General features: G+C 39.0%; 1 protein-coding gene across 4 annotated transcripts in view; it reads right to left on the bottom strand.

Annotated features, from left to right (window-relative positions):
* The window catches only part of COL19A1 (collagen type XIX alpha 1 chain), a 332,336-nt gene that overhangs the window by 91,000 nt on the left and 214,652 nt on the right, over positions 1-26,684 (bottom strand). For all 4 annotated transcript variants that reach the window (XM_082731306.1, XM_082731307.1, XM_082731309.1 and 1 more), the window contains one exon: positions 15,798-15,851. In XM_082731306.1, the coding sequence (XP_082587432.1) occupies positions 15,798-15,851 (54 nt within the window). The remainder of the gene's footprint in view (positions 1-15,797; positions 15,852-26,684) is intronic.

The following is a 26,684-nucleotide window of genomic DNA, read 5'->3' as shown; positions in this document are numbered from 1 at the left end:
TATCTCCACAAGGTTTGCTGAATTCATTAGAATTATTGTTTCTCCAAGAAAAAATATGAGGGGAAAGCCAACTTCTTGCTTGTTGGTTTTGGATTCAGTTATCAATGGTACCAAACCTAGATAAGTCTTGCTGCTTCCAAACTCAAAGAAGATAGGGCCAACAGATTTAGATTAATCTAAGAATCTGGCTAAGTAATTGCAAACAAAGCTGCAGTGAGCTCTAGTTAAGTAGGAAAGAGCTTATGGATGTATTTTGGCCAGAATTACAACATAGAAAGTAGTATTCTAACGTTGAGAGAAAAATCAGTAATAGTCTTTAGATAGAAAATATTTGGGAAATCAATTCCTCTTTTTTTTAAACACAGAACCTCTTATTTATCTTAAATATTCTCTCTAAATGAATTTTTTTGTTTGTTTGTTTCTCAAGATTTAATTATGTAAGTTAGAGTTATAATTTTATAGTGGACTATTTTTCTGAAAATGCTTCTGCTATACATTTTTAGTGACTCCTACCCCCCCAACCCCTCAAAATTTCTGAAAACATTCAAACTGCACAATGATTTCTGAAGCCAAGAGAAGATTCACTGAGTGTTTGTACTATGTTTACATTTATTTTTATTTCTTTTTATTTTTGTATTGTGTTCAGTTAGTCAACATAGAGTAAATGGAGGGGATTATGCTAAGTGAAATATGTATACATTTCAACACAGATTTCTCAAACTCTCCTTTTTGGGATTACAATGGGAATGTGGCCAGGTAGTATGCAGTAGGTAACATTTAAGATTCCTGGAAAGGAGCTCTTATTCTTGAGAATATCTCACCCACTTTCTGGTTGATTCCTAAAACTTCATAGAGAAAGTTTGATTTATTTTTTGGGTTTTATCACCAGCTCAAATGTAAATGTCCCTGGGAGATGTTTCATATTTATATAACTCTGGATAATCCTAAATTTGTTTTCATGTATTTTCTTGGATGTCAGGGTAATGTGATTTCAAAAGATGTTATCTTACTTGGTTCTTATAATAACTAAAGTGGGTATTATTATAGTCTTCGTCTAACATGGAAAAATGGAGAGATTTTACCCTAAATCACAAAATAAGCAAATGGTAGAACCAAGTCTAAGAGTTGTTCCATTCTAATATATTCTTATGAATCATTTATTAGATATTTCCTGAGACCATCTTGAACGGGACAGAGAAAGAGAAGAGTGAAGGGCATGGAGTAGGGACAGGAGAAGATAGCACCCAAAGAGAAAGGGGTACAGAAAAAGGAAGATGAAGACCCTGGGGGCTGATTCCTTACTTGTACCACTATCAGCCCAGGGATCTTGCTTTCTGGCACCAGGTTCTGAGGAATGACATCGCTTCTTTGGTGCTAAGTCTTAAGATTAACTTTGGTTTTAGGAGATGAGGACTCAGAGAGAATAAGCTCAGGGCAAGTCAGGTTTCAAGCGAATCCGGACACATTTCATTTATCTGGCCAATACGCAAAGACAAAATCAGGCAACACAAAGTGCCCTCATCCTTAAATAGACTTTTTCATCCACACTGAAAATTGTATCTACTGAGGTTTTTTTTTTTTTTTGGATGGTTAATATGTCAAAGAATATACTTAACATTATAGGTTATTATATATATATAGGTTATAATATATATAATATATATATATAGGTTATAATATATATATATATAATATATATATAGGTTAACATTCTTAGATGAAGTTTACTCTGTAAAGACTCGAATAGAGAAAAACAGGAGAGGAGCGAAGCAGAAAGAAGAAAAATTTACATGAAGGTGATAATGTACGAAGCAGGCAAAGTATTAACATTTTCTTTCTTTTTTTTTTTTTTAAGATTTTATTTATTTATTTGACAGACAGAGATTACAAGTAAGCAGAGAGAGAGGAGGAAGCAGGCTCCCTGCTGAGCAGAGAGCCCGATGTGGGGCTCGATCCCAGGATGCTGGGATCATGACCTGAGCCGAAGGCAGAGGCTTTAACCTACTGAGCCACCCAGGCGCCCCAAAGTATTAACATTTTCATTTCAGAAATGGTAGACCCTGGATGAAATCCAGGGAGAGATAGATGAAAATAATAAGCAGGTGGCAGAGAATGATAAAATGAAATAATGACAATAATATTAATAAATACAAATGTTAGGCTTTGAAACTAATAAATGTGTGGCAGGGACATGTATTTTTGCAATTTACTCTTCAACAACCCAGTGAAGTAAGCATTATCCTTATTTTACGTATAACAAAAGGTTAACTATCTTGCTCAAGGTCACACACCTTGGTGGGTAAGAGCCAGATTCCAACCTAAGTCAGCCTGACCTCGTAGCTTTGATATTTTGACACTTTCCTTTATCTGCTTCACAGTGAGAGGGTGGTCAGATAGGAAAATAAAATGTCCATTATCTTAAAGCTGGTTTTAAGATTCAATTAGGGAATTCAATGATAAAGGATCACAAATCCCTTAATGAGATACGGAATCAGTAAGGGCCAAGCAAAGACAGGTCTCCAGCGTAGCATAGACACACATCTTCAAAGATTTGGATGACAAGAAGAGATCAAGAGTAAAGTGGCCAAGTGGAAGAAGGGTAGGGAGAAGAGAGAGGAAGCACATACAGACACAAGAACTGTTAAAATCATGGAGGGCTTAGATTAGAGAGAGATCAGGAGAGGGAGATTTCTGAAGGAAGAAGGGAAGCAAGCAAGCAATGGTAATCATCTTAAGTAACTTTAGGAATTCAAGTAACACCAAATGAGGCCTAGTATTTATGCAATAGTAGAAGAAAAGGAGAAATAAGAAGAGTCATAGTTGGTGGGAAAAGACGAGCTGACCAAGAGAGTACTATTGCTTGGAGATGATGTTGATAGGCTGAAATTCTATGAGCGTGAAATTGCAGTGAGGAACAGTCATGGGAAAGTTGTCACACTTAGTAGAGAAAACCAAATACCCTTCAAAGAAGACTACAATAGTGCCATTGTATTTGTTGTGGAAGAGAGATTTGTGTACTAGAATTCTTGAAATCTGAAGCATTTAAGGGATCCAACAATACCCTGGTTTAAGCATTCATCAAGGACATCTTTTGGGGACATCCTCGAATGAAAGCTGTACTTTTGTTAGAAGCCAGCAGCCACACGTTCATTCTTGGTGAGTCTCTGGAAATTCTGAGCCCCACTGGGAGCCATGTGATCCATCTTCTCCTGTTGGAGCCAGTCCCCGCCCCCGACAGTGGCATATACCTACACCATCCTTTGAAAGATCAATAGCTCCTTAGTGTCTCAATCTAAGATATTGCCAGCATCCCTGGTTCAGAAGTTCAGAAGCAGTGCGATTAACAGGTGAGGAATTGCAGCAAAAGCAGCTTCTGGATCTTGAATGAGAATTTTTCACATCTGCCACTTTGGACATTTTTCAAACTCATTCCTCTGTGTTTTCCAGGAAGCGCTCACTTGAGCTGGGCTTGTCTCTTCTGGCCTGCATACTGAGCTGTGTAATTGAGGGAACTCAAGCATAGGCAGTTTATGGTTGTATGAATAAGCAAAATACTCAATATGTGACCTGATTGTTTTCCAAAATTGCACAGTCCCTGGTTTTCCTTGTCATTTTGGAACAGGAGTGGGAGGATGAGACTGTGACAGTGAATGCATTCAATGGGTATAATTAACCCATTTCATAAAAGCAGATTTTCTAAATTATGCTATGAAGCTCATACGTTTTTTTAACACTTTATTTTCCAAGGGAGACAAAAATCATTTTCAAAAGAGCTTATTTTTTTTTCCTGACACCATGAAACAAATCAATCTAATTGGTATAAAGCCCACTGCATTACTGATAGCGTGGGACATTTTTGACTGATTTCCATGGCACGATGGTTAGAAAAATAATGATTCCTCCCCCAACACTGCTATTCTGCTTAACCATCCATAAAATGTTTCATACTTATCTCTCCCCAGTATGTCCTGCAAAAGGAAAAATATCATTTGTCAGCTCCCTGCAGTACAAGGAGCAGCAGGAATCTCGAGAGTGGCTTGCCACCCCACAGAAACAACATCACTGACCCCGCACAAGGTGACAAAAACCACAGGGGTTTGAAAATTAGTAAGAACGGAGGTGTGCGAGACAAATTACTTGTATCCGGTGGCATCCCCCAAAGCTTACCACCAGCAAAAACCATACCTGGAGAATGAGTGTACCTCCACCCCCTCGTGTGACCTCAGGAATCAAATCGGGAGGAAAGCTGACTTACGCAGCCTGCACCTATCAGTGCTCTGAGTTTTCGTTTATGTAATTAAGTGATAACATTCACTCTCTTTAAAAGCATTGGTTAGGATGACAACCATCTCTGCCTGTGTGGTTTCCAAGGCAAACTGCTGGGACTTAAGATAGCCAGGCTGATGGCACTGGCTTATATGCTGCCAAGTTACACAGAGGCCAAGAACTGCAAAATCTGAATAGTTGGGGACATTCTGGACAGTTCTGGGAAACAGCAAAACGAACAATCTGTAGGTTTTACTTTGGCATGATTATTTTCTCTATGTCAACTCAATCGTGTGACATCAAGGTTTCTCTACGATCTCTAGGTTTTAAGAATGATACATCTGCAGCTGATGATTTTGGCTCAACTGAACCCCAAGGTTATAAAAGGCACATTCAGTGAAGTTCTAGAAAAAAAAAATACTTAATGATTTTATGTTTAAAACACTTAGTTCCCCATAAAGGATTACAGGCAAAGAGGAGATGCTGACACTCAAGGCCAGCGAAATTATTGGTGATATTACCCTGACGTTAACCCAGCCCAGAGGATGGTTTTCCTATTTCTTAAAGTAATTTGGAGTATTTTAAGCACGTTGAAAAGCATAGAGAAGAAAACGATAAATTCTCCTGAATCCATAATCCAATGTTGTCAGATCCTAACCACTGGCCATATTTGCTTCAGATTTCTTTGGTTTTTTTTTTTAATGAAATTACAGATAGAGCTGGAGCCCCTTCCAATCCTACTTTCTACCATATTTCCTCCCATGTTTCCATTCCACTGCTGAAAACTTGTTTTTTTCTCCAGTCACCTTTGAGCTGAACAGTTTTCTACTAGGTAATGGCTGAGCAGAGAAAACCGACTGCATGGAGTTCAGTGAGACCCTACTTCCCTAGCTCTTCCCTAGGTCTTCTTCCCTAGAAGGCCTAGAGCCTTGTTCTTGTTAAACCAGAGATAATCTTTTCTTGCCTACCTGACAAAGTCATACAGAGGTCAAATTAAATACTGTAGGGAAATACTTTTTGGAAATGATCTCATCAAACACAAACTGTAAGATTATTTTGGAAACAAGTCTCCCTTTCTGAATATCTCTCAAAGGCCAGTCAGGTTCATTAAAACCTTAATGTCTATCCACCACAAAGAAATAGTGCTTAATCCATGCTCTGGCCCAACTAATAGCAAATTTAATGATCAGATATCCTTGATATCAAATATCTTGTTCCATGACCGCGATACAAAATGCCTGTCAATTCAGAAGTCCTAATAGTTGGTTTCAATAACATAATCCAAGATGAAGAGTCGGTGGCTCTAAGAAGATAAAATCCTTTTCCTCCAGATTATGGCTGTTATTAGCAAAAAACTTAGCAAGTCCGAAAGTGGCTAATAATGTCCTCCTGCTGCTGTTCACAGAGACAGAAAAAGAGAAGTAATTGGGGAATTGAACCCAAGTGCTAGTTTTCAAATTCTCAACCTGAAACCCCCAGCTGCTTCACATGCAAGTCTATGCATTCTGTGGCCACACAAGGTGACCGTGGAATTTCAGCAATGTGGCAACAGCTGTTTTGTCTAGGACCATGACCTGAGTGGGGGGAACAAGTGGTAATAAAAATGATTAACTGGCCATGTCTGTCTCCATTTTATAGGTCTTATGTGTCTTTATTTTTAAATCTGAGGAAGTCATCTTATTTTTATTAAGAAGGGAAATTACTATTCCCATTGACTGAAATAAATGGTTAGGTTCATTTTCTCTGAGGAGATTATCATTATAGTACATGGCCTTTAGTCATTTAATAGACCAAAGAGACTGAGGGTTTTTTGCTGAAAGAAAAACTGAGAAACATGATAAAGCCCTGATCAGTTCAAGGTTTCTAAAAGGGATGTTAAGAATGAGAACTGGATTCCCATTTAGACATGAAGAACCTCAAAATGTATATAGTTACATTCAGGGTGCTTTAACCAGAAATTAAATGTTAAAAATCAGATATTCCTTGTCATCCACTTTATTCAGTAGTCCAAAATGAATTTGGGGTACTAATTTGTTTTAGAGGTGGGCCTTGCTTTACGCTGAAAACAATAACTTTGCACCCTGAGTTCTCAGTTCATAGCCAATAAAGCTGGAGATGGAAGATCTAAATGCATGGATAATAGGATACGGCACAGAAATCCATTAGGTCTATGGTATTTTGAGAGCATATAATCTCCATTGCTATGATTAATCATCTGACCCAACCCATGAACTACCAGAAAGGAGGCATCTTTTTTTTCTGCCCCCCTCCCTTTTTCTCCTAGGTCCTTTATGCTCATTAGATACATCAAGCTCATTCCCACCTCAGGTCATTTGCACATCCTGGTCTCTCTGGTTGGAAAGATCTTGCTCTGACCCTCACGGGCTAGCTCCTTCTCAAGTAATGTCATCTAAATGCTCAAAGATGCCACCTGGACTATTTTAATTAGAGTAACAGCTCTTCCAAATCCCTCTTACATTGCCCAGTTAGTTCCCCTGTATCACCTCCTACTAAACTGAAATTGTTTTTCTATCTGTTGAATTTCTTACTAACCACTGCTATCCTCAACACACAACTGAGTGTAAGTTATTTAAGGAAGAGACCTTGTCTATATAGCCTGTTTGTCACTATGCATTTCTTTGAAATTACTGTATGCTCAATGTTTGTAATAGTGACTCACACATGATAGATGCTCAGTAACTATTTGTTGAATAAATGAGTTCAATATTATACCCTAGATTACTCTTTTAACTGTGTATAAGGCAGTACAAACATAACTTTCAAACTGTGCAATGACTCATGCTTTCAGGGTAAAAGAAGTTCTTTTACACCGAGGTTAAAACAAAAACAGAAATAACACGGTTCTATTTGTTTTAAATCATATTGTGGTTTTAGAAAAGAAGCATAAATTGCACTGGAGTCAGCTCCCACAAAACGATCACTGTAGTGTTTTATCAGCATTTTACAATAGATGGGCATTTTAGCTATCCATGAGCTAAGGGTTTGCACTTCAACAGTATATCAGATTCATATTGAAAGTGACTGTGGATGAAATAGCATTTGTATTTAAAGGATAGGATAAGCATAAAATGCAAAAAACACCCCTGAAAACAATTTTGAAAATCATGTAGCTTTATAATTAATCCTCAGACACAGAATATATCCATAGCTTGGACATCCTCCAAAGGCTACGGAATTTGTTTAGAGCTTGTCCAGTGGAAACAGTAGAGGGAGCTGCTGCCCCACGTTACAAATGCCTTGAAATTCCTGTTTTCAACATAAATTGCCAGGCACTGAAATGTGACACATTTGAGCCCACTGCTCAATTCTCGTACTGCAATAATGAAACAATGCACAAAAACAATGCTGGGGGAAAAAAAAAGAAAGGGAATCAAGAGCCCTGCCTGTAACGGAAAGAAATAATAACACATTTTAAAATTAATATGGTTTTTAATAAACACTTCTATAGTGATGATGGATGAGAAGTAAAGTTAATGTCAAATGGGTGGGCTGATACATACTTCCTTTAATGGCTCATTAGTTAAATTCTCCTGCTTTCCCTCCTGCTCCGCCTCATTTCCAGCTGCCTTCCTCTCTTTTCTAAAGGAACTAAAAACCAGAACACTTTGAAATAAACTAAGGCATTTCAAGTCTTGAGATTTTCCAGGTCTCATTATCATAACACAAGGCCACGATTTTCCATTGCTTATGCTATGCAGATAACTGGAAGGTTTTAAAGAAAAAGAGAAATTTTTATTAAGAGTGTGAAGGATAGTAATTGAGACTTACAGAACATCACAACTAATAAAATGCAACAGCTCAGATCGTGGATGAACAAGTCCCACAAGCCAGGAAGAGGCTGTAAATCAGAAGACGGAAAAACACCACTGAATACTCAGACCCCATTATTATTACCTGACTGTGAGTAACCTTCCTCTCTCTTCATGAGTAGATTTACATATGTAGACTAAGCTTTCCATATTTATGTAGAGTTCGTGATTTTTCATTTTAGCAAGTCATTGGAAGACATTCACATTTTTGTTAACAGGATTTGGGGAACTTTATAAAAAGGAGATTGAAGACAATCTCTTCTATCTACAATACTCTGGATGGATGGTTAGAGTAATAGGAATGGATCTCAGCTACACTTCCACAGAGCTTCACATTTACAAGAAAGATCTTCTCACACATGGCTTTGATTCCTCCCAGCAACTGTGAGAATCTGATGGAGGCAGGTACTATCATTTCAAACTTATAGAAAAGGAAACTGAGCCATGGAAATGCCAAGTGAACTGCCTGAGGACATACTAGTGAGGAGGACGGGGTACCTCACAATCTTCTTCCATCATCCCGCTGTCCTGAGACACTGTAGTGCTATGGATCTCATGAGAAAATCAGACCATGTTCGGTGTCTAATGTTTAAATAAGGCTGATTCAAGTGAAATTACAAATTAGAAGCTTGCCTTTCCCATCTGGGAGGGATCCAGGGAAATAAAGGTGGGTTTAGAGATCAGCTCCTGGGTTTCACTTCTTGTTCCCCCACTTACACTTGTGTCATCTTGGGCACGTGGCTGGATGTTTCTAAGCAACCTTTATCCTATTATAAAATGGGAACGCTTCTACATCTCACCACAGTGGTGAGGATTGCATAAGGCACTGGCCGTGGAGCGCCTCATACAGAGCAAGTACTCTAATAAACTCTCCTGATCCATCCCTTTCTTTTGAACCTGTTTCCTCAGGAGTTAGTATTATTTCCTTCCCTGGGAAGATACTTAATGTTCTCATGCTTCTCTGAAAAACTGCTCTCCAGCCTCGTGTATTTGCAGGTCATATCAGTCTAAGATATCTCTACATAATGGTTTCCCACCAATGAAGAGTTAGTCATTCAAAACAAGATGGCGGAAGTTATTTGGGAGAATTTGAGAACTTTTTCCTTTGTATAGGTAGTATAGGCTCTGCCTGTTAACAGGAAATTGGACTAATATTTTATTTAAAAATATGTTTACTGGGGCCTGGGTGGCTCAGTGGGTTAAAGCCTCTGCCTTCAGCTCAGGTTGTGATCCCAGGGTCCTGGGATCAAGCCCCGAATCAGGCTCTCTGCTCAGCTGGGAACCTGCTTCCCCTTCTCTCTGCCTGCCTCTCTGACTACTTGTGATCTCTGCCTGTCAAATAAATAAATAAAAATCTTTGAAAAAAATGTTTATCATAAAAGGTTGTGGCTAGCTCTGTTAACCAGTTTAATTGCTCCTTAACTACAAGTATTTTGATTAGGAATAATCTTATTTCAAGGAGGATACATGTATGTAAATTTCAACTGAATCTTCCTCAGAGTAAAAATTGCTATTAAATATGGGGAAATAGGGATGCCTGGATGGCTCAGTTGGTTAAGCATCTGATTCTTCAGTTTTGTGCAGGTCATGATCTCAGAGTTATAAGATCAAGCCCCGCATTAGGCTCCACACCCAACGCAGAGTCTGCTTGAGATTCTCTCTCTCCCTCTCCCTCTGCCAGTCCTCTCTCTCTCTCTCTCTCTCTCTCCCACTAAGTAAATAAAATCTTTTAAAAAGTAAATATGGAAACTAAATTGGAGCAATATATATGACTTTGATGAAACACTAATTCAAAAAGACATAATTCATAAAGACAATTTAGTTATAGCAGTTCAATAGCAGTTCTGCTTTTAGTAAATATTGCATTATTAGAATTTTTTTCCTCTAAGAAATATGCTCTCTAAGGGGCAAAAAAGGTTGTCTTTTAAATACTAAGTGGGAAGTAGTGGGAAATTACTCTTTGTAAAAAATGTACCTTTTTGGAACAAATGTTTAAGAGTGAGAAAATACAAATTTAATTTCAGAACAAAAAATCGCAAGTAGAAGGATCGATTAAAGTGTTTTAATTATTTGGGTTGCTTCAGGCCATTAGAGATTTCTTTCAGTTCTATTTTTAAGAATCTTCCTTGATGTTCTTTTAAATAACAACACTACCTTTGATTTAGGGAACATCCCTGAAACCCCAAAAGGAATAATATTTTCTTAACCAACTGAGCCACCCAGGCGTCCCAGGAATAATATTTTCTTGAAGAAACTGAGCAAAGTATGCTTGTTATCAAAGAATTCATCTCGGTGCTTTTTAGACAATCACACTAATCAGAATAGAGTTTTTTCTCCCTAATTTTTCTAAAAGCTAATTGCTCAAACATATATCCTAAAATTATATACTATTCACTTACTTGAGGGATATTACATATTATTTGATTACTGTTTGATAAGAGAAATAAAATTAATATTTTAAAATTAATTCATACTATTGTAAGAAATTCCAACAAGTGCTTTAGGAATCTCACAGGCAAGCCACTAGGGTGAGTCGTACACCATCTCTAAATCTGAATTAGGAAGATTTTTCACCTTGACCAACCTTTCCTTCTCTCTCGTTACCTTCCTTCCTCCTGTGAAGTAGGGCTCCTTTCACACAGGGTACAATGTTGAAAAAGACAAACAAGCGAAAAACAACATTTTGATCTAAATATGTCCATAAACAAATCCGGATATCTCTGAAGCTACATATAAATTGTCATAAAATACAAATAGCTCCATGGGACATCTGAAAGAGATAAAAAAATTCTCTACTGATAATTTAAAAAGTAGTAACTACTACGATAGCCAACAACTACTACGCTCGACAATCCAACTCCACCATGGCCATCACTAGAGGGACGAATCAATGAAATCTGGCCATGAGACTCCCTATGTAGAACTCTCCTCGAATTTTGGTAGCTTAACCTGAGATGCAGGGCTTCATATGAGGTTCACAAGGACCCTGGCAGGGCTCGACATGTTAATGCTGGCCTCGAGCTTTTTGTCTCAGAACTGCGTGGGCTGCCTGCCCTTCCCTACTCCCCAGGGCCACAGTGCTCTGCATTTGCTCAGGCTGCTTTCCTCTTTCGGTGATACTCAGTTTGCTCTCTCCTCCCCCTCTATTTGTTTTACTGGACAGCTCCTTTCAACTCTTTTTTCAACAGTTTTATTGAGGTATAATTGATGTGCAAACAACTGAACATGTGTAATGTGTACAATTTGATGAGTTTGGACGTACGAAAACATCTGTGATACTCTCATCACAATCTAGGTAATTGACATATACAACATTTCCCGGAGTTTCCTTGAGCCCCTTAGGTGTTTATTTTTGTTTTGTGTTGTGATGAGAACACCTAACTGAGATCTATACTCTTAACAAACTTCAAAATGCACGATATTGTGCATGATACTCTACAGGCACAATGTGGTATGGCAGATCTCTAGAAGGTCTTCATCTTGCATCACTGAAATTTTAGATCCATTGAATAACAACTCCTATTTCCCCTATCTCGCAGCAGGCAACCACTATTGTGTTCTCTGCTTCTCCGGGTTTGACTATTTTAGAGATCTTAGATGAATGGAATCCAGTAGTCTTTGGCCTTCTGTGACTGGCTTTTTTCACTTAGCATAATGTCCTCTAGGTTCATTCAAGTTGTTGCAACTGGCAGGAATTCCTTCTTTTTTTTTAACGCTCTGTTTTTACGCTTCAGTTGTCAATTCCTGAAGGAAACCATCTCGACCACTATCTTTTCTAATTCTCTCCCTCTCCCTTTGTTCATATTTCTGTAAACTAAACTTGAATCCCCAGAGGGCAAGGATAATATCTTACTGATTTTTGTAAGACCCACTCCTAACAGAGTACTAGATACATGGTAGGCCTTAAATAAATGTTTGTCAAATTGCTTAACAATGTAAATTAGGAGCAGGTTGATGTTTTTACCAGCTCATTTTCTTAAGATAGGAATTAATATGATCTTAAAAGGACTGCTTTTGAAGAACTCTGTTTATTTCTACCCATGTGAGAAACAATAGTCCTCTTGCTAAAATACACTATGTTCAGAAAAATTAAACATGAAGATAGCATAGAAAAACGCAGGGAGCCTGTTAGTTGGCTTTCACTTCCAATGCTGCCCTTGGCTAAGTCCTGTAAGTATGAGTAGGTGCCTCCCAAGATTTTTTGCAGCATGCAGGTATACAGGTCACCCGTTCAACCCGTCATCTGAACAACTGCAAAAAAATCCAGAGCAGGATGAAAACCGCACCCCAATATAAAGTTTCAATAATACTTGTATTCGAGAGAAGATATTTTAGTCACCTGGAGGAGTTAGCCCAGAATCAAATAGATGAAGAATTTCCATAAGCCATGATTCTTAAACAGAAAATGAGCTATTTAAGATATTTTCTTTTAAAACAAAAGCTGACCTATGAATAAAAACCTTATTTTTTCCTCATAGATTTTTCCCCTTATTTTTGTAGTTGGTTCTTTCACAATATTTTATAATAATCGGTATATTGTTATATTACAGAAGATAACAAAACCCACTATTCTTTTAAGTACTGTGTACCCAGGATTTAACAAACACTGTATCAGACCCACAGCTGAGTTGAAATTCTAAATCCAGTACTTGAAATAAAATAAGTACCTCTCTTCCCCAAATGCCCTGGCAATAAACTAGAACCGGTGGAATTGAATATTATAAATTCCTTCATAGAGTCACATTCTTCTTAATCTTCTAAATTCTTCAGTAAACTCCATTGATTTATAGCTGAGAACTCATTCCAGGATTCGGAGTAATCTTCTTTCCTAGACATTTGGCAGGCTTGTCACAAAAGCCTTCATCATTCAAATTCCTCCTTTGAGACAACAATTATCCAGTTTTAAAAGCAGTATCATATGTTTAGAAAGTATATGAAGGTCTAATCTTGCCTGTTCGCATTCACCAGCTTTTCTTCTTTATAGCAGAAGACAATTGTTGCAAATCTTATAACACATTCTCTGTTTTGCTAGAAAATTTGGAATAAAAATCAACAAAGCTAATTCCTGTAAAGAATGGCTTCCAGGCTCCCGAGTTATGCCTCTTTTTTCTCCACTTGCTTTTATAATCACTATCCATTGACACCAGTACATTGATAATAGAACAATCCACTTGAATGGTGAAAGTGGATGGAATGAAATCAATGACAGGAGAGCAACCTTGTTCATTTTTCAGATACCCACCCATGACCACATCCTAAGAAAATCCCAAGGTTCTAGGTCTGGAGCCCTCTAGTGGTGGTGAGTGGTGGTTCTGGTCTTTAAAAAGCCACTTTCTGGGGGCGCCTGGGTGACTCAGTGGGTTAAGCTGCTGCCTTCGGCTCAGGTCATGATCTCAGGGTCCCGGGATCGAGTCCCGCATCGGGCTCTCTGCTCAGCAGGGAGCCTGCTTCCTTCTCTCTCTCTCTGCCTGCCTCTCAGTGTACTTGTAATTTCTCTGTCAAATAAATAAATAAAATCTTAAAAAAAAAAAAAGCCACTTTCTGGTTTTCATCTTTTTTTTTTTTTTAAGATTTTATTTGTTTGATAGAGAGAGACACAGCGAGAGAGGAAACATAAGCAGGGGGAGCGGGAGAGGGAGAAGCAGGCTTCCCGCTGAAAAGGGAGCCTGATGGCAGGGCTTGATTCCAGGACCCTGGGATCATGACCTGAGCCAAAGGCAGATGTTTAACAACTGAGCAACCCAGGTACCCTTCTGGTTTTCATTTTCTTATCTACAGAATATATTCATTTGTATACTAATTCATTAAATAATTAACAATCACATGCTACAGGACAGAAACTGTGCTAGGCAATGGTATTAAAACAGAGGTTCAAAAAAATTGCAGTGCACCAGGCTGACCTAGAAAGAAAGCAACAGTATGAAGCACTGTGCCATGTGCTACCTCAGTGCAGGAGGTACAGGAGTGCAAGGATTGTTGGCGAAGACGCCTCACGCACTGAGAGCACTGACAAGGGCTCTGCAGGAAAGCTGAGGCTGAGATGAGTCCTGAAGACAGAGGAAGCTTACTGAAGCCTCCAGATGTGCAAAGCATGGCATTTTTGAGATAGTAAGTGAGGATGGCACTGCAGGTTACAAGCAAAGGAAGGGCATAGAGGATGATGGGCAAAGAGACATCAAGGGCCAACTAAGAAGGGCCCAGAATGACACACAGAAGATGTAGAATCCAGATATAGAAGGAGAGGGAAGCTATTAGAATTTCAAGCCAAAGGATCACACAGTCTGAATTATCATTGGGAGATATTACTCCACTCGCAGAAGGTAGAGGCAATGAGACCCTCTCTGAGACAGCTACTAAAATACGGATACAAACTGACAAGGGTCCAAACAAAGTCAATGGCAATGAGGAAAGAGAGGAGGAGATGGATTCGTGAGCTATCCAGATGTAGAAAGGACATGATTTAGGAACTGTCTGGGAATGGACGATGAGGGGGAGAAAAATAAAACCTAGAATTATTTCTGGAGTATAGTTTGGGAACATGCTACTTTTGTAATGTGTAGGAGACCTATAAGTGAAGACAGTGAGCAGGCAGTGGTAATGTACGAGCCTGGAACACAGGAGGAACGTCAGGGTTGAAATAAAAAACTGGAAATGTTTAATGCATGCAACATACAGATAGGAGAGGAGGGAACACTGTTAATGGAGACAAAAAAGGATGGCTCCAGAGGTAGAAGGGAAAAAAAACACATCAATGTCACTACAGCAAGAGAACTAGGAGTTTCAAGGAGAGAGCAGGCACCCCTGTAAATTCCTATATAGCAGTGAAATCAAATGAAGAGTGATCAGACCCAGGGAATCTCACACCTCAGAGATTACAGGTCACCAAAGAGAGAAAAGTGCCATTAGGGTAGCCTGGACACAAATCAGAATCTGATGGGCTGAAGGATTGGAAGAACCACAAGAAAAGGAATACATTTTCTAGAGGCTTGGGGTAAAGAAAAATATGAGCGAATTGGCTAGAAGATCTTTACAGCTCTTTCCAGCAACAGCATTCTACAAAATTCTGCTAACGAACAGTTATATCAAGAAAATTGGTCATGCTTCTCCAGATATCTAAGATATCTAACTTGCTACCAGCCTGGACATTAGGAAACTGAGGAGAAGGAGCCAGGTGGGTTCAGATCAGGATTCATCTACTTGGAGACTTGGCTTTAGGGTGCTCATGTATGCAGTGCAGTGGCTCCTGTCTACGTAAGAAAGAGGTGGATACGGTGTGCAGACAGCTACTAGCCTCCCTTACCTCGTTGTTTGTGTGGTAGTGGGAGGTGTAGGGAGTATAACCATTTTGTTTTATTTTTTTAATAATTTATTTAATTATTTGAGAGAGAATGAGATCAAGCCAGTGGGTGGAGAAACGAGTGGGTGGAGAGGGGGCGGGAAAGTGAATCTCAAGCAGACTCCATGACCAGCACAAAGCCCAACAGGGGGTTTGATCTCATGACCCTGAGATCACGATCTGAATTGAAACCAAGAGTCCAGTGCTTAACCGACTGAGCCACCCAGGCATCCCAGGAGTATAACCATTTTAAACAGTAGAAAAGATCGAAATTAGCTACAGGGGGGAAAATAATCCATAGATAAATAAATACACAGGAAGAATGCGGTCTCTCCTAAAGGACAGTCATCATGCTGTTTACTCACAGGTGGTCCTGGGGGACCCGGTTTTCCTGGAGGACCTGTTTTTCCTCGTCTTCCCTGGAAACAAAAGAGAAACAGACCATAAATACTGTGATGCCTTTTTCTGCTTTTAGATGAGACAATATTAAATGGCAATTTTAAAGATAGCAAAAATTAAAAAATAATTTCAAGCCCACCTGACCTTTAAACATCAATGAAATCTAAAACCCACAGGCCAAATTTTAATGACCAGCAGGAGAAAGATAGTGCCTGCAAGGAATGAATGTTAACTTAGAGGCAGTCCTTTAAATGCTGTCTACCTCAGTACTGTAGTCAAGTACCATAAAGCATCTGAAAGATGGTCTAAGATTGGCATTTTATCTGACGAGTCTATGGTTTTGGATGCAATAAAACCTGCATTTGTCATCTTAAATTGGTGTTTCTTGAAGAACGGTCTGAATAATTTCATAGGAGTAACCTGAGGGTAGGATTGGGTGTTACAAATGCACGATCTAAAGCTTCATCCTCGACTTACTGGTTTAGAATCTCTGGGCAAGGAATTCATGAATCTGCACTTTAAAACCATCTCAGGTCACTCTTATGCTCACTAGAGTGTGAAAAGCACTACCCGAAGCCATACCGTAATCCTGTGTATAGTATAAAGCACATCAACTAGCTCTTTTCATCCCTATGGATGGTAAAGCTATTTTTTAAGTAAACTAAAATAAATATCCCTTGCTGATCCATCTTCACTATGGCATTGAATGTTAACTTTCCCAAGCTGACCACTAGCTAAATTTCAATCGCAAGAGTTAGAAAAGTAAGATCGTGCTAACATCTCTAGGTGACTGTGTACCTAATATCATTTAAAGGGCAGTTAGTTATTTTTTATAAACTCCCTTTTTAAATTTCTCTCCTTTTCTAATAGAAGGATGTAAGCCTAGGTATTGAAAGCATATATTTTGAATGAGAAGCATTTCTGAGCGTGTTTTATTTTTATTTTTATTTTAGAGAAAGCATGGGAACTGGGGTGTGGGGGTGCAGAGGGAGGAGAGAGAATCCGAAGGTGGGGCCTGGAGTCTGATGCAGGTCTTGGTCGCAGGACCCTGAGATCATGACCTGAGCTGAAATCAAGAGTTAGATGCTTAACCAGTAGAGCCACCCAGATACCCCTCCGTGCATGTTTTTAAAATATGGTCACTGTACTTCACTGTTACTAATTATTTTATTATCATATTGGTAGTATAGTAATACACATTAAGACTTGTTGCTACTGACAAAGTATTGCGTTAATCTTTCAACATTTTTTGGGGGGAGAACTGTAAACATAAACACAGAAAGGCCCATCTCATTCACTAATTTTCTTGCTCTGAAAGTGTCAGGCAAAGTCGCTTCCTCTTTCTGTTTTTTTTCTAGGCTGGGAGTGAGGTAGGAAGTCCAATGTCAGTTAAAGGAGTGGAATAAAACTGGGGAGATAAGTAAGCACATACCACACTATGATCGGATGGGAAATGCTTGCACTGTTGCTGAAGGTACATTAGGTGCACACCATCAACAATTCATACAAAAACAGCAGTTGTTTTTATAAACAATCCTAGCTCACATCCACGAACAAATTTTTAAAACCTTTATTAAAAAGAGAAATATAATTAGTGGTCTTTTCATGTATTTCCTGTTGCAGAGATCTGAACCTGGGAGTTCCTTTGGGGAGCTGTAACTGGAATGAATATATAATTTAATAGTCTGTATACTTAATAAAAGTTATACCCATGTACATCATTTTCTGGTCTTGTAGTTTACACATTCTGAAAATCAATATATTGGGTCTTTTAGTAAATGTAAGTCAATTAGACCCTGAGGACTAATCAATGATAAAAAGTTTACTTACAAAGTGGAAGCACTGTAATTTATTTAGTCACAAGAGCACAAAGAAACAAAATCAATGGCATCGAAGTGGGTGATAGGTTCTTTCTTTTAGGTTGAGGTAAGTTAAACCATGGGATCAACTTCTGTGGGCATTCTCCTTTCTTTAAAGGCGACGTATGTATTGATCTGGGCAGGAAGTAGGGAAAATGAGGCTGACTATTGATCAACTTTTCTCACAGAGTGAATGGTTAAGGCAAACTAAATGTCCGATATTGTAACATACCCTTGTCGTATTTTAGGAGGTGGAGTACAAACATTCACAATTCAGTACGGTGGGGGCAAGCATCCAAATTCTTGCTTATCACTGGTGATTTAAGCGATCACTTAAGTCAACCTTGCAACCGTCCGAGTGCGCCGATGTGTATGCTGGAGGAGCGCTGGGGAATGCTGCCTTTGTTCACGTGTCCTTGCTAAGGGTGGATACGCAGGTAAAGTATTTCTTAAGGCCGTTAATTTACTGGAACATACTGTGTGCCGCAGATAACTTCAGATGGCATGTATTTCAGTTTAAATGTGGTTTGGAGGCTTGAGTTCCTAGTTACTCCCTAATCCTGACTGGAATTCTTTTTAATGATTTTCTTTACAGAGAGACACAGTATACATTTATTTATTTATTTATTTATTTATTTATTGGCCATACAGCCAAAAATTTCAGACTTAGGAATTTAGCTTAAGTCTTCAGTTTCAGTGATCTAGGAAGGGGGCTCCGACAGGACAAGGCAGGAGGGTAAACGGATGAGAAACAGGCTGGAAGCTCCAGAGGATGGTGTCTGGGAGTGGTCCGGAACTACTGGAGTGACAGAAGTTCTGGGCCTACTCCCGGGCATCATCTTTCTTCTCTCTAAGGAGCCCCAGGAATTCAATCCTTTTTCTTCTTTCCTGCCATTCAAGTCCTCCTCCAGCTGCACTGAACAGTCTCCCCTTCTCCTGTTCCTCCAAAAGATCGTTTGCTTTTCCATGTCAAAGCATTCAGGAAAGGCAAAAGCCTCCCCTAAGAGATAATGTAGATTTTTGGTAGAGTGAATTTTATTACTCAAGCCAGGACAGTTCAACTCATATTTTATATTAATTAATGTTACTTGTTACTTATACATGTATCACTAATAACATATGCCAAGACAGCAAGCCTAAGCCACAACTCTCTTCCTAGGACTAAAATCAGATTCCTTCAGTTTTTCTGAGGAAAGGGCATTCCATGAATCTCTGTTCTTTTCTTTACAGGGCTCTAGGGAACTGTGTGGGGATGCCGGGGCCGGGGCGAGGGCTGTTGCTGGTGGAGGCGAAGTGATGGGAGACATAGCTGTCTCACGTTTGTTCCCACGTCTGCCTCCTTCTATTTCAGTGTCTTCCCTGCAATGCTTGCTCAAGACCCACTGTAAAGTGAGACAAAAAGTAGGGACTTGGATGAGTGTGGGGATGAAAATCCTGGCAGACAAAGATAAATGCTGAGCTGGGGTGACCTTCCTGGTTAGGATGCCTGCTCCCAGGTGGCCATTTGTTCATAAGCGATTGTGATAAATTGGAGCCTGGCTGATGGGGACCTACTGTTCCAGCATAATCACAATTTGGCTAATCCACCCCTTTTCTGAAAATGGGAGTATGAAGCATAGAACAGATTCACCATATGAGGTTGCCCTGGAAACCTCAAAGTGCCCAACATGTAAATTTCCTGTTTGGAAGTAGTGTAAAGGTTAATAGACAGCAGTTTAGATATTTGTCTAATGATTTAAGCCCAGCGGTGCTCAGACCTGATTGTGTGTCAGCATCATCAGGAGGGCTAGTTAAAACAGATCAGTGTATGTAGAGGAAAAGGGAACCCTTGTGCACGGTTGGTGGAAATGCAAATTGGTGCAGCCAGTTTGGAGGTTGGAGTTTCCTCCAAAAGTAAAAATAGAACTACCATACTGATTCTACTCTATTTGCTAAGGAAAAAGAAAACACTAATTTGGAGAGATATATGCACCCCTATATTTCTTGTAGCATTACTCACAATAGCCAAGATAAGTGTCCGTCAGTAGATGAACAAAGAAGATATTACACACACACACACACACACACACACACACACACACACTGAACTATTGCTCCACCATAAAAAAAGAATGAAATCTTGCCATGTGTCATAACACGGACAGACTGAGAGGTTATTATGCTAAATGACATAAGTCAGATCAGACAGAGAAAGACAGATACCACATGATTTCACTTATATGTGGAATCTAAAACAAAACAAAACAAATGAACAAACAAAACAAAATAAAACAGAAAACCTACTCTGAAATACAGAGAACAAACTGGTGGTTGCAAACAGCGAGGAGGGTGTGGGAGAATGGCTGAAATGAGTGAAGGGGATTAAGAGGTACAAAATTCCACAGGGATGTAAAGTACAGTGAAGAGAAGAAAGTTGAATAATTTTGTATGGTAACAGATGGTAAGTAGACTAATTGTGGTGATTATTTCATAATAGATATAAATGTTGAATCACTGTGTTGCATATTTGAAACTACTATAATATTGTATATCAACTATACTTAAAAAAAACAAAACCAACAGATTTGACTCCCCAGTTGAGAGTTTCTGATTCACGAAGTCTTGGGGCAGGGCCTGCGAATTTACATTTTTTTTAAAGATTTTATTTATTTATTTGACAGACAGAGATCACAAATAGGCAGAGAAGCAGAAAGAGAGAGGGGGGGAAGTGGGCTCCCTGCTGAGCAGAGAGCCCAATGCGGGCTTTGATCCCAGGACCCTGAGATCATGACCTGAGCCCAAAGGCAGAGGCTTTAACCCACTGAGCCACCCAGGCATCCCAAGAATTTACATTTTTAATAGGTTCCCAGTAATACTGACGCTGCTGACCTAAAGACCATACTTTGAGAATCCCTACTCTCAGCCTCAAGCTCTTACTCATATTTCAAGTTAGGCAATCATGTAGAACTGCTAATATCCTGTAAATCTTGTAGCTTAGAATAAAAAAGCCCAATTGGTTTTGTGATTATGTGAGTTTATGTGAATAAAAAGCCCACTGTCAAGTTTAAGAGCACCTGGAATGGAGTCCTGCCTTTTTCTTTTATGGAAATTTTTCGTGTCAAAATTTCATTGCTGTAAAATTGATATTCATACCTCACAACACATCTGCTAAGCACTAAAAAAAAGATCATATGTAAATTCCTACCATATACACCCATTAGGATGGCCTTCTTTAAAAAAAACAGAAAATAAGTGTTGGCAAGGATGTGGAAAAATTGGAATACTTATTCACTCTTGGTGAGACTGTAAAATATTGCAACTGCTATGGAAAACACTATGCAGATTCTTAAATCTTAAATTCTTAAAACCTTAATTGTTTAAGTAGGACTACCATGTGATCTAGAAATCCCACATCTGGGTGTATATCTAAAAAACTGAAAGCTAGCTTTTGAATTTGTATATCCATGTTCACAGCAGCACCAGCCAGAATAGCCATGAGGAGGAACAAATTCAAATGTCTACTAACAGATGAATGGGTAAACAAAATGCAGTATATACATACAATGGGATATTAGTTAGTCTTAAAAAGGAAGGAAATTCTGATACAGGCTACAAGGTGGATGAACCTTGATGACATCCTGCTAATTGAAACAAACATAGTGAAATAAGTTACCAAACAAAAATACTGTATGATCACTGTATGCATCCCTTAGATGAGGTACTAGAGTAGTCAAATTTATAGAAACAGAAAGTACAATTATAGTTACCTGGGGGGTGAGGGAAGAGGTTAGAGGGGAGTTGTTTAATGAAGATAGAGTTTTAGTTTTGCAAGATGAAAGAGTTCTGGAGATCTTTTTCACAACAATGTGAACGTACTTAACACTACTGAACTTTACACTTGAAAATGGTTAAAATGGCACGTTTTATATAATGTGTATTTTTCCACAATTAAAAATGATACTCATGACACGACATCTAATACATGGTCATAATAACATTAGTTCCTTCTCATCCTGCTCTTCTGCCATCCTCTGCCCAACTGTCCATATTTTTAAATTTAGAAATGTTTGATAACATATCAAGAAAACAGATAATATGGATTGTGTATGAATTAAAAAGTATAGCCAACTCTTACCTATGTATATGGAAATATGGAAATTTTTTCATCTAAAATAATAATTGAGGAGCCCATGAAGCATAGAAATATGAGAACTAAATTATGGGGCATTCATACAATGGGATACAATACAGCAAAAAAAAAAAAAACCCTGAATGGACTATACTATATGCAACAATACCAGTGACTCTTGCAAACAGAGTGTTCATCAGTTTATAAAAGGAATAAACTCAGGCAAAGATAATCCATGCTGTTAGAAGTTACGACAGGCTACCGCAGTGGGAGCGGGGAGTGGAGGAAAGCACCTGGGGGATGTTACAGTGTGGGTGATGCTGATATGTGGTGTGCCAGTGACATGGCTGGGGTCGATATTTGAAAGATCACCACGCTATATATCCTTATGATACATACATTTTTTCTGAATGTATATTACAATAATTTGAATGTATATGACAATTAAAAAAAATGAAACCAGGAGATTTCAACAATAGAATGATTTTATTTGAATTATCTAATGACTACAGCCATCTGCATTTGCTGTGTGGAAGGCTGCAGAGGGTCACTATTGTCAGGAAGATTAAAAAAAAAAAAAAAGACAGGGCTACTTAAATAAATGACATCTACAAATTTTCAACCGTTAAAAATAACCATCCTTCCAGGATGACTTGCAGTATGAGAGCACATGTATCTTAAATTAGTCACTTGATTTATAAACACTTGGCCCCGCAGGAGCATTAAGAAGAGAAAGAATGCAAATAATGGGCTACTGGTACTTAGCTGACAGATGGTTTTTGCTGCTGATGAGGATGATGACGATGAAGACAAGGTTAAAGCAGGAACTGGACTTTAATAAGGGGTGATACGCAGACTGCGAGCCCACAGAGGAGACACATGGGAAAGCAGGCTCTCTCAATTGTCAGATCTTGCCAATACAGCTGGCTCCTCTCAAATAGTTCCCTGTTCCCGTGTGTGTATTTCGCACACTCTTAGGCATCAGCTCAGCCTGAACAAGGTATCAAGGAAATGTCATGGAAGAGGAGACAGGGCCTTGACTGGCACCCACAACTGTGAATGAGGTGTTAATTACACAGGAAAACATTGCAGACTCTTTGGGGAAGTTTAGTTGTCTCTTTTTACATTGTGAGCGGAAATAAGATTTATGACTGATATAAAAAGTTACCACATTTTGAAATCAATGATATGTGAAAAAAAAAATAGGAAAGGAATACTGATGTAAGCAATGCATAATATCCTAGATGCATTTTACTTCTTAACAGATATTTAAAAATACATCTATGATAGCAACAGCTCTAGTCATGAAGTTCTCATTATTTCAGGGATCAGACAAGTGGCTCTTGTAAGGACATGGGAAAATGTAATTCAGCAGGGACACATAGGTTTAGAGCTGTGGAAAGATGAATGCATAGTGTAATGCCATTCTCAATATTGCCTTCCTTTTTTAGGGTGGGATCTCAAAATTTCTAAATCATTGCACAATTTCCCTGTCTTTCTGTCCCTTTCCTTGCTTTTCCTTGTACAGACTTTGAGTAACTACAGTGGCTTTTCAAAACCAGTTGGAAATATGACAATATTATCTAAACCTCCTCAGCTACAACTGAACAAGCAATAATCTGAATAAATGATAACACTTCATCAAAGCATTGGACTGAGCCAAATGGTCTAGTCTGTGGTCTGTAATGTCTGGAGTCACTGTTCAGTATTCCTATTATTATGTTGTTACTAATCTGGTCATGAAGATAAGTAATTCCAGGTCTCACCTCTTAACCCTCTTCTTATTGGATGTACCAACAATCAACTTTTCCCTCTGTGCCCCGAGCAACCCATGGTGTACCACAAATACGTAAGAAAAGTCTATGACTAATAATTACTAAAATGGTTACCATTCATCAAGTGCTTGCCATAGTCTAGGCATAGAGTACTTAGCAATGACTTAACATTATTTTGCTTAGTCTTTTTAAAACTACTGTGCATGGGTGGCGCTGTTCCCCCTTTACAGAGAAAGGTTGAACAGCTAGCTCCAAATCAACTCTCCTCTTAACTGGGGGGGCCAAATTTTAAGCCCAAGTACGTTTGAGATCTTAAAACCTATAATCCTCAGGATTAAGGTTTCCTTGGTGGGTATCCTGATCATTCACAATTTAAGTTACTTTGCTGCTGTGATTGTTGAGGTTCTCTTATTTTCTCAAAACCAAGGCAGATTTTTAAATGTCCCAGGTGCTTTTCACTTTGTCCTTTGGAATTTGGGTCTCCTGAGGTCTCACCTGCTCTCCTGGCTTCTCTTTGCTCTTGCCCCAGAATCTACCCTGACTTCTGCAGACCTTCCAACATGCCAACCACAACCTTCCGTTAGGATTTGTCTGGACTCCTGACTGAATTGCCAAACCACCAAACTCGCTCAGTCCCGATTTCTGGCTCTGTTTTCCACGCCTGCCATTGTCAATCTCTGCCAAGGCACTCGGCTCATCTCGGTATCATGGGTGGGGCAGAAGTAGGATGTGGCTAAACAATTTCCTGAACACGCTGTGAATATATTTTCACATCTTCGTGCCACATTAAGGGAGTGGATGCTGGAAGTGCACTATGAAAAGTTCTTTTCCTCCATAACTGGCAATTCACAGCAGGCATGCTCGCAGACTAGAAAAGGGGAATCGGGCTGTGTACACTACCTTCCTTGTCTGAGGGCAATGCCACTGGTCTTCTACATCTCTAAGCACTTTCAGAATGCCTTGTGAAAGCCAAAATTTATCTTTCGCCTTTGTTAAGGGAACTGTTATATTTCTAATTTAGGGCAGGTAAAATCAACATGTAGATGGAAAAATCGTGCAGAAACACTGTTGTGTCTACTTTCACAGAAACGTGAAAATGAAAATAATGGGGTCAGAGAGGTCAGACTCTGAACACACTTAGCTCTACCTACCAGCCCGGGAACAAAGAAATCATTAATGACATTTTATATCTTGATTTCACTTAATGTAAAGTATTAGATGGTATAATTTCAGCATTTTTGAGTTGCCTACTTTAAAAGATGAAATGTACCCTCAAGGGCGGTCTTTTAGAACCGCATTTTCAATGTGCAGAATTGATTAACCACCGTCAAATAAATTCATAGGAATACATTTTGCAGCTATCTAATAATTGCCTGGTGATGGAAGAGAATTCCAGAGGATCCATAAGATGAACTATACTGGTCACCTGATTTCAAAAGAGAATTTTCAGGGCACAATTCTCAATTCACCAGTTTGAATTTGCTAGGTCAAATTGCACTTGGATGTTTAAATGCTGAATTCAGAATCAAACCCTAACAAAAAGATGGGTGAATTCGTTTAAGGAAAATGTACTGTGTTTTCCATACTATGCAAGGGAAAAATACAGTAAAATGACTAAGACCTGGATCTTGCCTTCAGACTAGAAGAGGAAGGACAGTTATTCATAACAACTATTTGGATAGACTTGTTCATTTTGTGTTAAGTAAGCCAAGGAGTTTGGGGCCGGCTTGGAATAATTCTCATCCATCTTCTCTTTAGGGAAAGGGAGAGGGAGGGTCACCAGCATGGAAATGAAATGTAGGGAGGAAGCCACCTGTACATCCTCAGCAAAAAGATGTGGCACCAAACCCTAAAGAGGGAGAGCTCTTCCTGGATGCTTCTGCACTGACACAGATGTGTGTATCCTCTTTGGTCCTTTTCTCCTCTGATACTTATCACCAACATTTCGGTCAAGTGTGCTCAGACGGCATTTCCCAGCCCAACACTCCCCCCCCCCCTCAATTATTGATTGATCCAAGTATTGGGGAATGAACTGATGACCTTCAAACACTGAACACTTGAGGACATGCCATTATGCCAATACTGGGTGTATTTTTCCTTGACTTGAATACTACTTAACATTTCTTCAAACTTCACATCCAATGCCACTTGAATCTATGACTGAGTAGAAGTAGTATGGAGTCTAGCCTCATCAACCTGTCTCTCCAGATAGTCTCTCCCTCCTTCTGCTCCAACCTTTTCCCAGCATAAGGTTAAGATTTCCTGGGAAAGCCAATGTCCCACTTGGTCCTTGCAGCTCTGGTGGTGGGTCACTTGCTAGATTCTTTTTATGTTCTCCTTTGATTTTTCCATCCCCTTTAGGGAGCTATCCTACAGGCAGAAATCCCAGCTACATCTTGTTCCTAGCATCCTGCCTTCATGTAGTACATACATATATACGTATGGATTTTTACATAAATCCTGCCCAACTCAGCTTTATCAACCTTGTATAACTTTCCATTACCACTTTTTAACTCTTCATTTGTTCATTTCTCACTCTTCGCTGTGTCTTTGTAGGATATTTCCCCCACTCTCAGGCAGCATATTCCCAGATTCATTCATTCATTTATTCATCCATCCATCCATCCATCTATCCCTCTATCCATTCATTCAACAAACATTTACTGAGCCCCTAATATAGCCAGATCATTCTTGCCCTTTTATTGGTAAACAATAATAGTAATAGATAGCCTATGGTCCTTATTCTGTGCCAAATACCATCCTAAGCAATTTACATCTTTTTATTCACTGAGTCTTCAAAATATCCTTGTGTCATCTCTGCCATACAGGATGAGGCAACTAAGTGACAAGCAACCTGCCTAAGATCACTTGCTTAGTAGGTAGCAAAGCTGCAGGCAACTTGGCTGTATCATCTCTGATCATGCTATACTTACGGCACATCTGATAACTAAACAAATAAAGATAAGAATTTCGGATAGCAATAAGAATTATTTAAAAAAAAAGGGGGGGGGGTGAAGAATATAAAGTTATATAGGGAGGTATGCAGTTTTAGATAGAAAAATCAGACCCTTGAACCAAGTGAATCTGTGAGCCATGCAAGGTCTGAGAAAG

The sequence above is a fragment of the Mustela nivalis genome (genome assembly GCF_964662115.1).
Source record: "Mustela nivalis genome assembly, chromosome: 5".
NCBI classification, from domain to species: Eukaryota; Metazoa; Chordata; class Mammalia; order Carnivora; family Mustelidae; genus Mustela; species Mustela nivalis.
The sequence above is the reverse complement of the archived record's forward strand: the minus strand, read 5'-3'. Positions and strand labels throughout refer to the sequence as shown.